The 13662-nt window shown below is 37.7% G+C and overlaps 1 protein-coding gene across 2 annotated transcripts in view; it reads left to right on the top strand.

The window, feature by feature from the left end:
• Positions 1-2204: 2204 nt before the first annotated feature.
• Positions 2205-13662, top strand: part of PHF20L1 (PHD finger protein 20 like 1) — a 54689-nt gene continuing 43231 nt past the window's right edge. Inside the window, exon 1 of one of the 2 annotated variants that reach the window (XM_023757756.1) lies at positions 2205-2420. In XM_023757756.1, coding sequence (XP_023613524.1) covers positions 2338-2420 — 83 coding nt within the window. In that variant the 5' untranslated portion in view covers positions 2205-2337. The remainder of the gene's footprint in view (positions 2421-13662) is intronic. The other variant, XM_006093286.3, reaches the window with a different exon arrangement.

Raw genomic sequence — 13662 nt, 5'->3', positions numbered from 1 at the left:
GCCTGCGCCGTCGGAGCCTTTCCTGTCCGTCTCCTGCCACCCTCCTCCCGCCCCGCATCGCTTCCCACCTTTTTTCTTTCTTTCTTTTTTTTTTTTTTTCGTGGCCCCGCGGCCATTCTCTGACCCTCGCCGCACTTTGCAGGTGTTGCATCTTCTTGCTCATTTTCCCTCCCCGCCCAGTGGTCATCTCCCGCAGCTAAACCGTCCTCACTTTTTGCCACTCTTTTCTTCCTCTTTCCCCTCCTCCCCGCCCCGCTTTCTCTCTTTGCTCCAAGTCCTCCCGCCCCATAGACCCGTTTGACTTTGTCCGACTTTTTCCTTCATTCAAATCCCCTCCTCATCCTCCCCCGTCCACCCAAGGAGAAGGCCATCTGGCCTTTCCGGTCACTCACGCGGAAGTATCCCGGGGAATTACACGTCTCGACTCTGTTACTTCTCAGGGGTTTTGAGTTGGAGCCTAGAGGATGTTAATGAGCCCCCAAGCAAGCTCTGCCTGTGCCCAACAGCAGGAAAGGTTGATTCGATTTTTGCACCGGCATTTGGGGAGCTGCCTTATAGGTTGCAAACTGACGAGACCTCTATTAAGATACTCTTATTTTTGTTCCTTTTACACCAAATAAACTCCTGGCCGCATTTCCTGTGAACATGAATGCACTAATCATTGCTGCTGTCATGGCAGGAGGATATTACTACCCCCCCCCCCCCCAGCCATGAGTATTTAAGTTTGATTGTATATATTTAAATGGCAAGTATTGGTGTTGGTTTTTCCCCTTATATATCAGATTTTTTTCAAAAAGTAAAGGACAGTTGGTTTTATTCATTTTTTTTAAATTTAATTTTTATTGAATTTATTGGGGTGACATTTGGTTAATAAAATTGTATAGGTTTCAGCTGTACAATTCTATTATACATCACCACCCCAAGTCCAGTCTTCTACCACCATTTGTCCCCCTTCACCTCCCTTTCCACCTCCCCTCACCCCCCTTTCCCTCTGGTAATCACAATACTGTTGTCTGTTTTTAAGTTTGTTGGATTTTTTTTTTTTTTTTTTGCTAACTCCCTTCACCATTTTCACCCAGCCCACCAACCCCCTTTCCCTTTGACAGCTGTCAGTCTGTTCTCTGTCTCTGTGAGTCTGTGTTTATTGTTAAGGATTGTCCCTTTTGAATTGTGACCAAACTATTAAAATGATTACATATTTGTGTGTTTTCCTTTTTAAACTGGGAAGGAGCACTGTCATATTAGTCATTCTGAATATCCAGAAAGGCTTTCGGGATCCCTTTGCATTCCTGATTACCTGTTATCGTTTGGTAAGGCTGCCTTAAAATGCACTGACCTTCCTTAGGCACCAGGTCCTTAGCGGAAAAGAGGCTGCCTCAGTGCCGCGTGGCCATCGGGGCCGGAGGAGAAGAGTCCACCTGCCAGCGATCTAGAGAGGAGAGAGAGATAGATACTCCTTTGTAGTGTTTGTTTGAACGTTACAACCACTTATTGTCAATATTGAAGTCGACAGAGGCCCTGCCTATATTGAAATATTGTAGAAATGAATTCTCAGAGTTAGAAACAATTCCCTATCATTGTGGCTCATTGAATTCAGCGAAGAATAAGGAAAAAATTTCCTTTGCAACTTCATATGTTAAGTTAAAATTATTGAATCATTGGCTACCAAGGTGGAGGGTCATAGGGAATGAGATGCCCTAATCACAGGAGGAATGACCCGTCTTCACGGCGGAGGAGCGTGTTCACTGCTTCTTCCGTCTTTGTGTGTCCCCCAGGGTCTTATCAAAAGCCTTCCGTGTTACAAGGCACTCGGTAAACACTTGCTGGAAAATGTGGTTAACTTGTGCTCAAGAATCTCATTAGTCATGTTCCAGGACACTCAACTGTCTTGATTTTTCAAAGCCAGGAAAACATTTTCAGTCATTACTCTGGAGAGTTTTCCTGGATATTTTCCAAGCTACAATTTAAAGCATGGTAGCCAGTAGTTAGTTTTAATGCCCATCTATTCTTTTTAAGTAGTTATCTTGTTAATGTCCTTTTTTAAATTTTTATTTTTAGTATGTATTAAATTGATTGAGGTGACATTGGTCAACATGAACAAATAGGTTTTAGGTGTAATGTCTTTTTTCTTAATCCATTTTTAAGATTGCCTCTAAGTTGCACAGTACTCTACCTAGAGATATTGATAATCATCATTCAAATTTCTTAAAAATTTGGCAGTTACTGTAATGTTTTTAAATTTTTGTTTAATTCCTTATGCGTTTTATGCATCAGAATCTAACTTGTTTTCCTTTCTTGACGTAGTGAAAAGCGAATACTGAAGAATAGTATCTCAAGATGAGTAAAAAGCCCCCAAATCGTCCTGGAATCACTTTTGAGATTGGGGCTCGGTTGGAGGCACTGGACTACTTACAGAAATGGTATGGAAAATCGGAGCTCTTGACCTGAAGCACGTGTCTGTAGACTTGCATATGTGGGTTCATCGCTGTTCTGACCGTGGCAGGAACCCTAACGTAGTCACATTTTGAATATGTGTACACACCGGTTTTTAGTTTGCCTGCTCTTCAGACTTTGCAGGTTTAGCATCTAAACACTGTTGCCAGTCAGATCATTTTAGTCAGAGCATTTTAGGTGTTCGGGAACTGCAGATGAGTATGGAGGACATGAGATATAAAGAGAGTGTCAGTACCCTGTGTAGTTAACTGGAGCTGTATTGTGGTGGGAGGAGGGGATTAATCCAGATAACCAGCTTCCCAGGTTTGGGATAACACTTTCCAATGCCAGTATTTGTTGATGGTTAGCATAGTCATTGTTCACTAGCCCACCTAAAAGCCAAACCACCTTTCTTCCCCCTTCCTCTGGCCATCTGTGAGAAGTGGTGAATTCAAACACCTCAACATACCCCTCATAATGGCGTGGGGAAAATCAGTTACATGAGATAAAACCGCCACCTGGAAAGGAGAGAAGGGACCACAGTAGGAGTAACGAGGGTCCTCTCTCCTTATTCCACTTAGCTGGCCTCTACTGCTCTCTGCGCCATTCTCAGCCCCTACCCTGGGAGGGGCCTTGGAGGGGTTCCTCTCCTGGGGTGGTGCTGCCTCTGCCCCTCTGGAAGCCTGTGGTTCTGATGAGGATCTAGCCGTTTAGCAGGTCCAGGACTGTCTACCAGACTTGTTGACATTTTCTCTCACTACAACTCCCTTCAGAACACAGTGGGCATCGTAGATGTGCTTTTGATTGATTTGTATTCAGTTAGCTTCCTGCGTTGGCAATGGCAGGTGGAGAAAATTTTGTGTTGTGATATTTGACTCTAGACCAGCCTGAGACTTTCGTCTCTTAGCATCTGGCGTTAGAACTCTCCACATGTCCCTGACCCCCAGCCTAATGAACGCTGCCGTGGCCTCTGCTTTGGGACAGTGTGAAACTGCAGTTTGAGGTGGGAAGGCACAGCTATATGGCCCCATGCCTTCCAGCTACACCTCAGTGGTTACTCCTTTGTAGGGGACACAGTTGTTACTCTCATGAGGTGGCGGGTGTACACAGTAGTTCTCAGTAGGGGCTTTGAGCAGCACCTGGGAAGCAGGCAGTAGCATCCCGCCTGGTCATAAAAATCATCTCCACACACGCTCCTGATTGAGAACCACTGCATTAGACCTGCAGCCAAGCATGCCAGCTTAGTTAGCCATGGGCTGTCGTGAGCAAAAGAAGCTTTTTACTAGGAAGGCACACTTCTGAATCTGTGACACAAGAGTATGAGAAATGCTACTTCTTACTTCTTTGGTGTTAAATTCTTTTTTTAAGTTACTGACTTTTTAAATTACTAGTTAATTCATAGTAATATATTTTCTTAGGCTTCCAAACTGACCAATTTGTAATTGAACTAACAGTTTTGGAGAAACACACAGTTTATTAGTTTTCTCAGTGACTTTCAGGGATATTAGCATAATTAACTTTGATATTAGTAAGACATTCACTTTAAGTGGTGAAATTTTTTTTTATTTAACAGTTGTTAAATTGATAATTCAATAGTTAAAGTAAAAAGGTTATAAAAAAGAATCACTTTAAAAGTCAAGCCTGAGTGTACTTTTAGAGTATTTGGAATTTCAGAGAACAAATGAAAATTGTAGCTTAAATATTTTCATTGTCTTATGTATCTCACCATGAAATTTCTAAGTGCTTACGTAGGGTGGTAACATGAATATGTACTCATTAATTAAGTTTAGATTTAATTTTAATGACCCAAATAATAATGGCCTCTTTAAAGTAAGTAAACTTTAGCCAAAATAATTACATGTGATAATTATTAAAACTTGTCATCAGCTTGATTTTTATGAGCTTATTTATATGAACATTTTAGCATACTGCTACAGTTGATGCCTTAATTTAAAAATAATTAAGAGTATTGTATATGCATATTCTAGGTAATTGAAAAAATAATTTTCCTATTGTGACTTTGTTTATTAATATCAGTAGTCTCAAGAACTTGTTAGGCTTGGGTGACCCTATGATATAGTATTACAGTGCTTTATCATAGGACAGTAATTAATTGCTAAGATTTACTGAGTTTTCTATGAGGCACAAAAGAAGTTCAGTGAGACCCAACTGATTTTATTTCCAAATGAGATAAACTTTATTCATATTGTCCCATTCTGTATTTCATGTAAATTTTACAAATTTTTGCTTTAATATCAGGTAAAAGAGTGGAAGGATTGAGTGTTGAAAAACTTTGATATTCTTGTGAAGGCAAAATAGTTAATCCCTGAAAATATACTGAAATGATTCCCTTCTCTCTCCCACCCCTCCTTACCTACTTTCTTTCATATTCTCTCCTGTTGCATCCATATTGAATGCTTAGTCTTCCACTGTCATTCATTCATTCGGAAAGTCTCTTATAGTCATTGGACAAGGAGGGAGGAGCAGGAATGAAAATACTACTGTCTTTGCACTTGAGACATTTATGATAAGTATTACTGACTATCTATTGTTAAGGAAGTAACATCACATGTTGACACATTACCTTTTAAAGAGAAATGCAGAGGGAAAGTTGTGATAGTTGAGCACCCAAAATGTGAATTTGTCCTATGTGTAAAAGTTTTTTCCTGTATAAAAAAGGAAAACAATTTTATTGTGTGCCCTATAAATAAAAGGATACCCTCTAAATTTAATGGACAAATAAACTGGAGGTTAAGTTCCCATTTTGGTTTAATAGAAAGACTCAATGTATTTTTCTTAGGAAAAGTGCATAATTACTGCTTGAGTAAACCGTATTCCACATTCTTTAAAGTTCATAAAGATACTTCAGCCTTGAAAAATACACTCTACATGTTTAAGTAATGATTTATTACTTGTTGTTTTCAAAGTAACCTTAGAGCTACCTCAGAGAACTCATTGGTGGTCTGATTCGTTACTGATGCTAATGAATGCAGGTCCTGAGGAGGCACTGTGAGAAGCCAGTCTTCTTCAGGGCCAGCGTGTGGTTTTCCACACTTGGATTTCTTTGGTACTGGCTAACCCTAACTCCTACTGAGTAGTGTGGGTTGCTTTAATTTTTAAAAATTTTGTAGTTTTACTTAAAACATTTCATTTCTTTCTTAATAATCCTTTAAAAGACTTATAATATGCTAATGTCTACAGCTAATACCATCAGCATTTTCTACCTTACCTCCATCACTACCTCTGAACATCCAAACTTTGACAGTTTTATAATCTCATTAATACAGCATCACAAGAATGAACATGGACACAGGTTGTTGTTACAGAATTATATTTGGGGAAAGGAAAGTTCAGAGTTGGAGTTATATTGGAGACATTTTAAGTGGATTCTAAGGACAAAAGAGGCAGGTTCAAATTCAAACTGTCATATTTCTGATCCTGTAAATATGGGTAAGCCCTTGAACTTGGTTGACCTATCAGTAAAATGAAGCAGTATTACTGGCATTTACTCAGGATTATTTTAGGGATCAGATAAAATAATGTGTTTAAATTTGCTTCAAATTCTACAAAATAATACATAATTATAAAGCACGGGCAGAGGGAGAGTTGAAAAATAATTCTTTGGGGATGTTTTTCAGTGTAGCTTTGTTTTGACATGAGAATGGCCTGAAATGTAAAGGGAAAAGTATTTCATTGCAACAAACTATACTCCATGTGTTTTTTGTTTTAAATATATTTTTACTGATTTCAGAGAGGAAGGGAGAGGGTGCGAGAGATAGAAACATCAATGATGAGAGAGGATCATTGATCAGCTGCCTTCTGCACGCCCCCTCCTGGGGATCGAACCCGGGACCTTCCAGTCTGCAGTCCAATGCTCTCATACACTGAGCCAAACCAGCTAGGACTTATACTCCATGTTTTTGAGGTGATGATCTTAGTTTCTGCAGAGTTTTATGGTTTACAAAACACCCTTGCAAATATTAAAGTACGTAATCATTCTGAAGAGTGTTTAAATTGTACTGGTTTGACTACTGATTTAACTTTGTCTTTTGATTGAAATGAAAATAGTTACTCTATGGCAAGTGACTTAATTATGGAACAAGTCAAGTAGTATGCTCTGGCGTTACTCCTGAAAGAAATGAGACATGGAGTCAATTTAAAACATTCAGATGAGTTATGCTCTTCTGACTTTTTTGGGTACATTTTTATTTAGTTCTATTCTAGATCTAAAGAAAAGGAAAATGAAAGATTAAAAAATGTGGAGATGTCTCCAAGTATCAGAGTTTGATAGAACAGTATAAATTTGAATTGGCAAATATTGTTTCCATACATTTGGAGTTTTTTTGAACTGTATGGAACAGTTGCAAATGTGAGTTTTTAAAATGTTCATGAACAGAATTTTAATAGAGTGGGAAAGTTGAGGAAATTTAGATTGTATCAAGTTCAAATACCTTTTAATTTAAATTAGAGTACTGTTTTCTGAATGGAAGGGGTTGCTTTTTCCTAATTGGATTTAGCTATTCAAAAGGAAACATTGTAGAGACAAATTGTACAGTCTGTATTTGGATAAGAAGGCTCTTGAAAGTAGTATGTGAACCAAGTTTAAAACCTGAAGTCATGTTTTAATTATATGAGGTAAGTTTGAAACTTGTAGAAACCTTAGGTGAATACTTTTAAATAGAGATCCTTTTGCTAATAGGAATAAAATTTTGTCTTTTTGTAAATTGGGTTTTCCTAAATCTCTGTGCACTTGAAAAGTATTGATTCTTATTTTGAGCCACTAGCTACCTTAGAGAACCTAATTTCAGCTATAGACTCAGAAAACTGTAGAGTCACATTTATACGTGAAAATAATTGTATATTATGGCGCTCCTAGAAAACTTATCGATGGATTCCAGATTAAGGACCCTTGCTGCAGAGAACTTCAAATTGAAATGAACAAGATTTCTTCTTAAATTCTGAGGTGGTTTACATTTATAAAGTCACACATTTTGAAACTTAAGATCTAAGGGAACTTTCAGTTTTAGTCATCAAGCAGGTCTATACCAGTGCACAAGCACTTGTGTTCTTCAATTTTAAAATTTCCACAAAAGAAAGCCCCATAACCTTAAAGATAAAGTTCTCCTTCCTTCTCCCTACAAAAAAGGTTGACAGCAAGATTAGAAATACAAGTTAATTTAACTGGAAGTCAGAAATGTGGCTTCTAAATGCTGTTCTGCCATGAACTGTGTGACTTTGGAGAGTACGTACTTTCTGCTTTAATGTCCTTAAAATGAGGGCATGACTTAGTAGATGACCTTCTGGTTCCCTTGAATTAGAAACTTACAGTTTTAAAGTCTGCTTTCCACCTGTTCAGTGATGAAGTGATGGCAGGTTTCTGTATCTTACATAGGTATGTAACAGACTTGAGGCAGAAGTAAGCTAGACAAGGGGTAGGAGTCATATACAGTTTGTTCAGAATTGCTGGTCACTAGAAGAGAAAACGAGTTGCAAAAAGTGGAGAAAGGTGAATATATTTTGGAACAGAGATTTAGAGGTTTGAACTATTTGGAGTCTAGTGGTATTGGGCAGGTGCTTACCCTGTATCCAATTAACTCTGTCACTCTTTTAAATGTTTTTCCATTAATTGTTTAATTTTGAAATTACTTGGAGTCATAACTATTGGTTTAAAAAAGAATATTTGTCCAATAGGACACTTCAGCTCACTAACTTTCTATGTGGTACCAATTTATTAACAAATTGCTTCTCTTATAAGGTTCATTGACACTAAAGTTTTGAAGTGATTCTGGTGAAGTCTAGCAGTAATTCTTAGTCTCCATCCGAATCACCTAGAGGGCTTGTGACGCAGAGATTGCAGGGCCCCAGGGCTTGACACCCACAGCTTCTGATTGAGTAGGTCTGAGGGAGCCCAATTGTTTGCATTTCGGACAAGTTTCCGGGTTATGCTGATGTTGCTGGTCTGGGGAGCACATATAAGAACCACTGTTCTAAACTATACAGAATTATGAACCTGAAGATCAAGTTTTTGATCTGAATAGCAATGGAAATATCAGGATTTATAGTCTGCTTTTAATTCTTTATGTTAGAGGAAATAAAATGTAAGTAACTACATTGCAAAATGATACGATCCAGAAATCTCTTTTTGCTGTTTTTCAGTAGAATCGGATATATTGACCTGCATATACTTTGCTTCAGTGTTCTTGCTCCTCTTTCTGCAATCTGCAGTCCCACCTGGCTGGATGGTTGTGGTTTAGGCCCTTGACGGTTTGAGGTTCTGAGACGTTACTGTTTTATTCCAGGTGATGTGGCCAAAAGATCCAAGTGTTGCAGGTTCTTTTGCTTCAAGTCTAGTGATCTCTTACCACGCCCCTTTGCTTCTCATATAGATGCCCTGGAGCTTTGAGCCTCGGCTCCAGGAGCAGATGGGCTCAGTGTTCACAGGCCATCTTAGTTCCTGACTTGTGCTAGTGATGTGCATGTTTCTGGTGTGTAGAAGGGCCCCGAGGATCCAGGATGCCCATGTCACTCTCATTCCCTGGAATTATAGCACTTCCGCAAGGCAGGTTACTTTCAGGTCTGGCTGTCCTAGAGTCTTCCTCCCAAGCTTACCTTAGAATCCAATCTTCAAGCCAGCGATTTCCTAGCCTCCCTCATAACTGTGTAACAGTGTAAAATCTAGAAAACCTCAGGCTTATTGTGCTGTGCTTGCGTGTGTGTATAAGCGTGTTCATGTAATGGCACAGATTGGGTCAAGATATAAGACAGTTTTATTTGCTTATCTGACATTTGGTTGAAGCTCAACCATCACATATCAACAGGTATCCAACTCCCTATTACATCATTCCTCCTGAATATTATTATGTATTTGGAGGTTTTACACTTGTCACATTGCAGTATGTAATGCTTTATTCTGTGGTGGGGAGTTGATTAAAGCCATTAGTTGGGAAATAACTTATCTATCATGGTAGCTTTACTAAAAAGGTTTGCAAGTCTAGTTTTACCGAGTAGACAGACTGTTATCTGTAGATGCTTAAGGGTATTTAATTTTGTTGTTAAATGATTTATTTTAACTGTGGGAGAAAAATACTAGTTTTACATTTTAAATGTCAGTAGTATAATTTAAAACATTAACATGATATTGAAAAGGCAGCTTAGTTTTGCTATTCTTCATGAGTCCTGGCTTTTTAGTATTTTTATATGACTTTATATTTGAAGAACTATTGACCGCTACCTCTCACAGGTCATTAGTCAGCACATACAGTTTTTAAAAAAATTTAAATTAGAAATTGATATGGTAAGGTACTCAAGTATAAAGTACTTACATGAAATCACATATATAAAGCCCTGGCCCCTGTCATTCACAAAAGTTGCCCAGCAAAGTTTATTGCAAATTGGTGGGTTGGTAAAGAATGAACCCCAAAGTTCTGGGGATGTGAAATCTGATCACCATTGGAGAAAATTATGGCAAATGAATTGTGACTTATTGCTTGAAAACTGAGCATAATTTGCCATGCTAGGTTGGCAAATTTAACATTTTTAAAGTCACTAAGTGTTTTTCTTAGTTTTGTAACATCATCCTAGATTTCCTATCTTAATTTTTAAGTTTATATTATGACAATTTTCAAACATCATAAAAGTTAAGCTACTTTTGCATATTTATTTTGTACAATATAATAACATTTGTTTTTTATACTCGTTAGGCTAACAAAACAATTTTAGGAATTTTATTTGTATCAAAAGCGGAAGATTACATTTTCAAGAAAAAATAAACGTAATGTAGTTTGATGTTGTTACTTGTTTTCAGTAGCTGTTGGTAAAAGCCCCTATTGAAACATTGCAGTAAGGGTGACAGGAGCTGAAGAGTCTCAGTTGCGAGATGCAGATTACATATCCAATGGAAAGCAGTCTTTCAGGACAGACAGACAGACAGATAGACCTCAGTTCAGGAGCTAGTTTCTTAACCTTTCAGGTCCTCTGTGACCTCCTTTTCATAACGGGGAAATGGCATTACCCAACTCAGGGTCCTTTGAGGATTAAGCAAGGTAGTGCATATTGAGAGCTTGTCATGGTTTCTGCCACGCGGTAGGCACTTAATACATGTTAGCTTTTTTTTTAAAATATTTCTTTATTGATTTCAGAGAGGAAGGGAGAGGGAGAGAGAGAGAGAGAGATAGAAATATCAATGATGAGAGAGAATCATTGATCGGCTGCCTCCTGCACGCCCCCTACTGGGGATCAAGCCCACAACCCAAGCATGTGCCCTTGGCCGGAATCGAACCCGGGACCCCTCAGTCCGCAGGCCGACGCTCTGTCCACTGAGCCAAGCCGGCTAGGGCCATGTTAGCTTTAATAAGGTAATAGCATGAGCATTAGTTAGTCTAAGAAAGTAGAATCTAGTGGGAGAGGAGTCAGTGTAAATTCTTAAGCCTTTAATCAGTAGGCATATAACATCTAGTGCTATAGCAGTAACATAGGATTTTAAGTGCTAAATATTAAATAACACTGGTTGGACTGCACCCTGCTGGAGTTTCGAGTTTTATGACAAAACTAAATAATGAGGAGTTTGGTCACGTTAGTCTGAACAAATTATATGACGTACATAAATGCTGAGTAAAATACTGGTGGCGTTTTTTGGTAGAGTAGGAAAGGAATTTTTTATAGTGGGAGATGGTAATGAGTATAAAGACTCTGGTGTAGGTCTTTTGATTGGTTAGAACTGGTGGTATGAATGAATGCAGACAAGGCAGGAGGTTCAGGTGCTGAGGTAGAGGGGAATAGGAGTTTAAATCCAGTGATCTGAAATGAAACCTTAATTTGAAAGGTGGCTGCCACAGCTTCTAAAGGAAAAGACACAGCCAGCTCTGCTCTTACCCGTTATCTGCTGCAGAGGCTGTGACAGGCAGGAAGCGGGCCTCTGGCAAGGTTGTCCTGGATGGGTGTCCTAGGGGATGATTGACTCTGAGAAGAGGAACTGAGGGATAAGGTGATGAGACTTGCTAGTCAATGTTGGAGAAGATATGATTTTGATATGTTATCATCTGAATGCTCTTGAAAGTCTAGATTCATTTGTATTTCTACTTCATTTTGGAATACAGAGTTTGAATTAATCAAAACATTTTTGTTTTCAGTGTGTTGTTTTAAGGTGTAAACAACGTGCGCTATCTAAAGGCAGTTAATTCAAAAATATTATAACAATGTTAGGTGACAATGTTATTTTATTTATAATTAATGAGTGAGAAAACACTTTTGAAAATTACAGAGTATAATGTAAATTTAAAGTGCTCCTAGGAAGCTAACATTTTTAGAAGGTTACTAAGTTATAAGGATATTATGTTTGTTTTGGATTATATTCTACATTAATTTTTATTATTTGGCAAATAATCCTCATAACAGTCATATGTAAGGAAGTTCTTATCTCTCTGTTTCTAGTTTTTCTAATATGTTTTAGTCTTTTGTATGACACCATGTTAGTTTTTTTATTATGAAGTTCCTCTACACAAAACTGTTTTGAAATGTTAATCCTAACTCCTTTAAGATTCTGCTAACATTTAGATTACGTTTGTCAGATTTCAAGTTACTTCATTCTTTGAAAATCGAAGAACTACTTTCTCTAGGACAGTGATGGCGAACCTTTTGAGCTCGGCGTGTCAGCATTTTGAAAAACCCTAACTTAACTCTGGTGCTGTGTCACATATAGACATTTTTTGATATTTGCAACCATAGTAAAACAAAGACTTATATTTTTGACATTTATTTTATATATTTAAATGCCATTTAACAAAAATCAACCAAAAAAATGAGTTCACGTGTCACCTCTGACACGCGTGTCATAGGTTCGCCATCACTGCTCTAGGAGAAAGTCTAATTTCTGTACTCTCTGTGCTACTGTAATAGATCTTTATTGTGCTAGGCATTACATTATATTGTGTCTGCATTAACTTGTTTGACTCTCTTTTTCTCTTCCTTCCCTCCTGAATTTGGTTGATTAGAATAATGTCTTATTTATTGGTTTAAGTAAATAAATATATAAATACCAGTATATGTAGCTAATATACAAATACCAGTATTTGTAGCTTTATTCCTACTTTTTAGTGTCTGGTACATAGTGAATTAGAGACAGTGTTTTCTGAGTAAATGGAATGAAAAAGAAAGTGTCAATTTTTAAAGTTATACAAATTAGAAATTTTACTATCTTAAAATAAAATGACTTATTAAAAACATAATTTGAATAATTTATTGGGGGTAATTTTGAAAAATACTTTGCCTTTTTTTAAATTAATATGGCATTTATTTAAATGATTAGCTAAATCTCCAAGTGAATTCTGATGGATATTCAATATTGTCTGGCCTTGCTCAGTGGGTTGTAACCTATCAGTGAGCAGTTAACAATTCTTTTCTTTTGCTTAACTGCAGGAAGGTCATAAGTATATCAAGGATTTTCTGTGTCATTTCATTATGGTTGACTTTCTCTACCAATAGAGGTAAAAATTTGGATGTAACAAACTAGATGACAAATCAGAATGAGTTCCCTAAATTCAGATAAAGTTTGTTTCACTGTAACTACATTGACTATAAAGGGATTTAAAAAAATCTATTAGACTATGGTTCTGGCGTAGTTGCATGCCCATCATTTATTTTTTCCTTCCAAGGATAATGGCACAAGGATAATCGAGTGTTAATAGATGATTTTGCCTTCCAGAACAATTTTCCTTTTTGATCATAAACCCCTTCGAAAATCTGATTTCAAATTGGGAATCCCCACCTCAAAAGAATCATCCATCATACACGTCTATACCACACACACAACATTTTGTCTATTGGGTGAGTCAGGACCTGCCCGTGTAAAACAGTTCACTGTGTGAGGCAGTATAGGAATTCATCTGTGATGCTCATTTCCATGTTGGTTTCTTGCTCTTTAGAAGACTGACCTAGGGATCCAAGAAGTCAATTAAGAGATTACAGTAGTACAATTGTATGTGTGAAACTTTTATTAAATTCAGCAAGAACCTTTATAAAGTCTTCTAGGTATTTCTGAGTGCTGTCCCTTTCCATTAAGTCTAATAAACGAGAAAGACCAATTTTAGGGTGGGTCATTTTTCTTGTAAAGTTGGCTGAGAGTCAGCTGTTCTCTAGGATTCAAGTGCAAATGACATGAGAGTGGGGTGAACCCAGAGCAGTGGAGACAGTTCCTCATTTTCTGCACAAGTAAATATTATTTAAGCAATACAT

Source organism: Myotis lucifugus, unplaced genomic scaffold, assembly GCF_000147115.1.
Source record: "Myotis lucifugus unplaced genomic scaffold, Myoluc2.0 scaffold_113, whole genome shotgun sequence".
In the NCBI taxonomy this organism is placed as follows: domain Eukaryota; kingdom Metazoa; phylum Chordata; class Mammalia; order Chiroptera; family Vespertilionidae; genus Myotis; species Myotis lucifugus.
The sequence above is the reverse complement of the archived record's forward strand: the minus strand, read 5'-3'. Positions and strand labels throughout refer to the sequence as shown.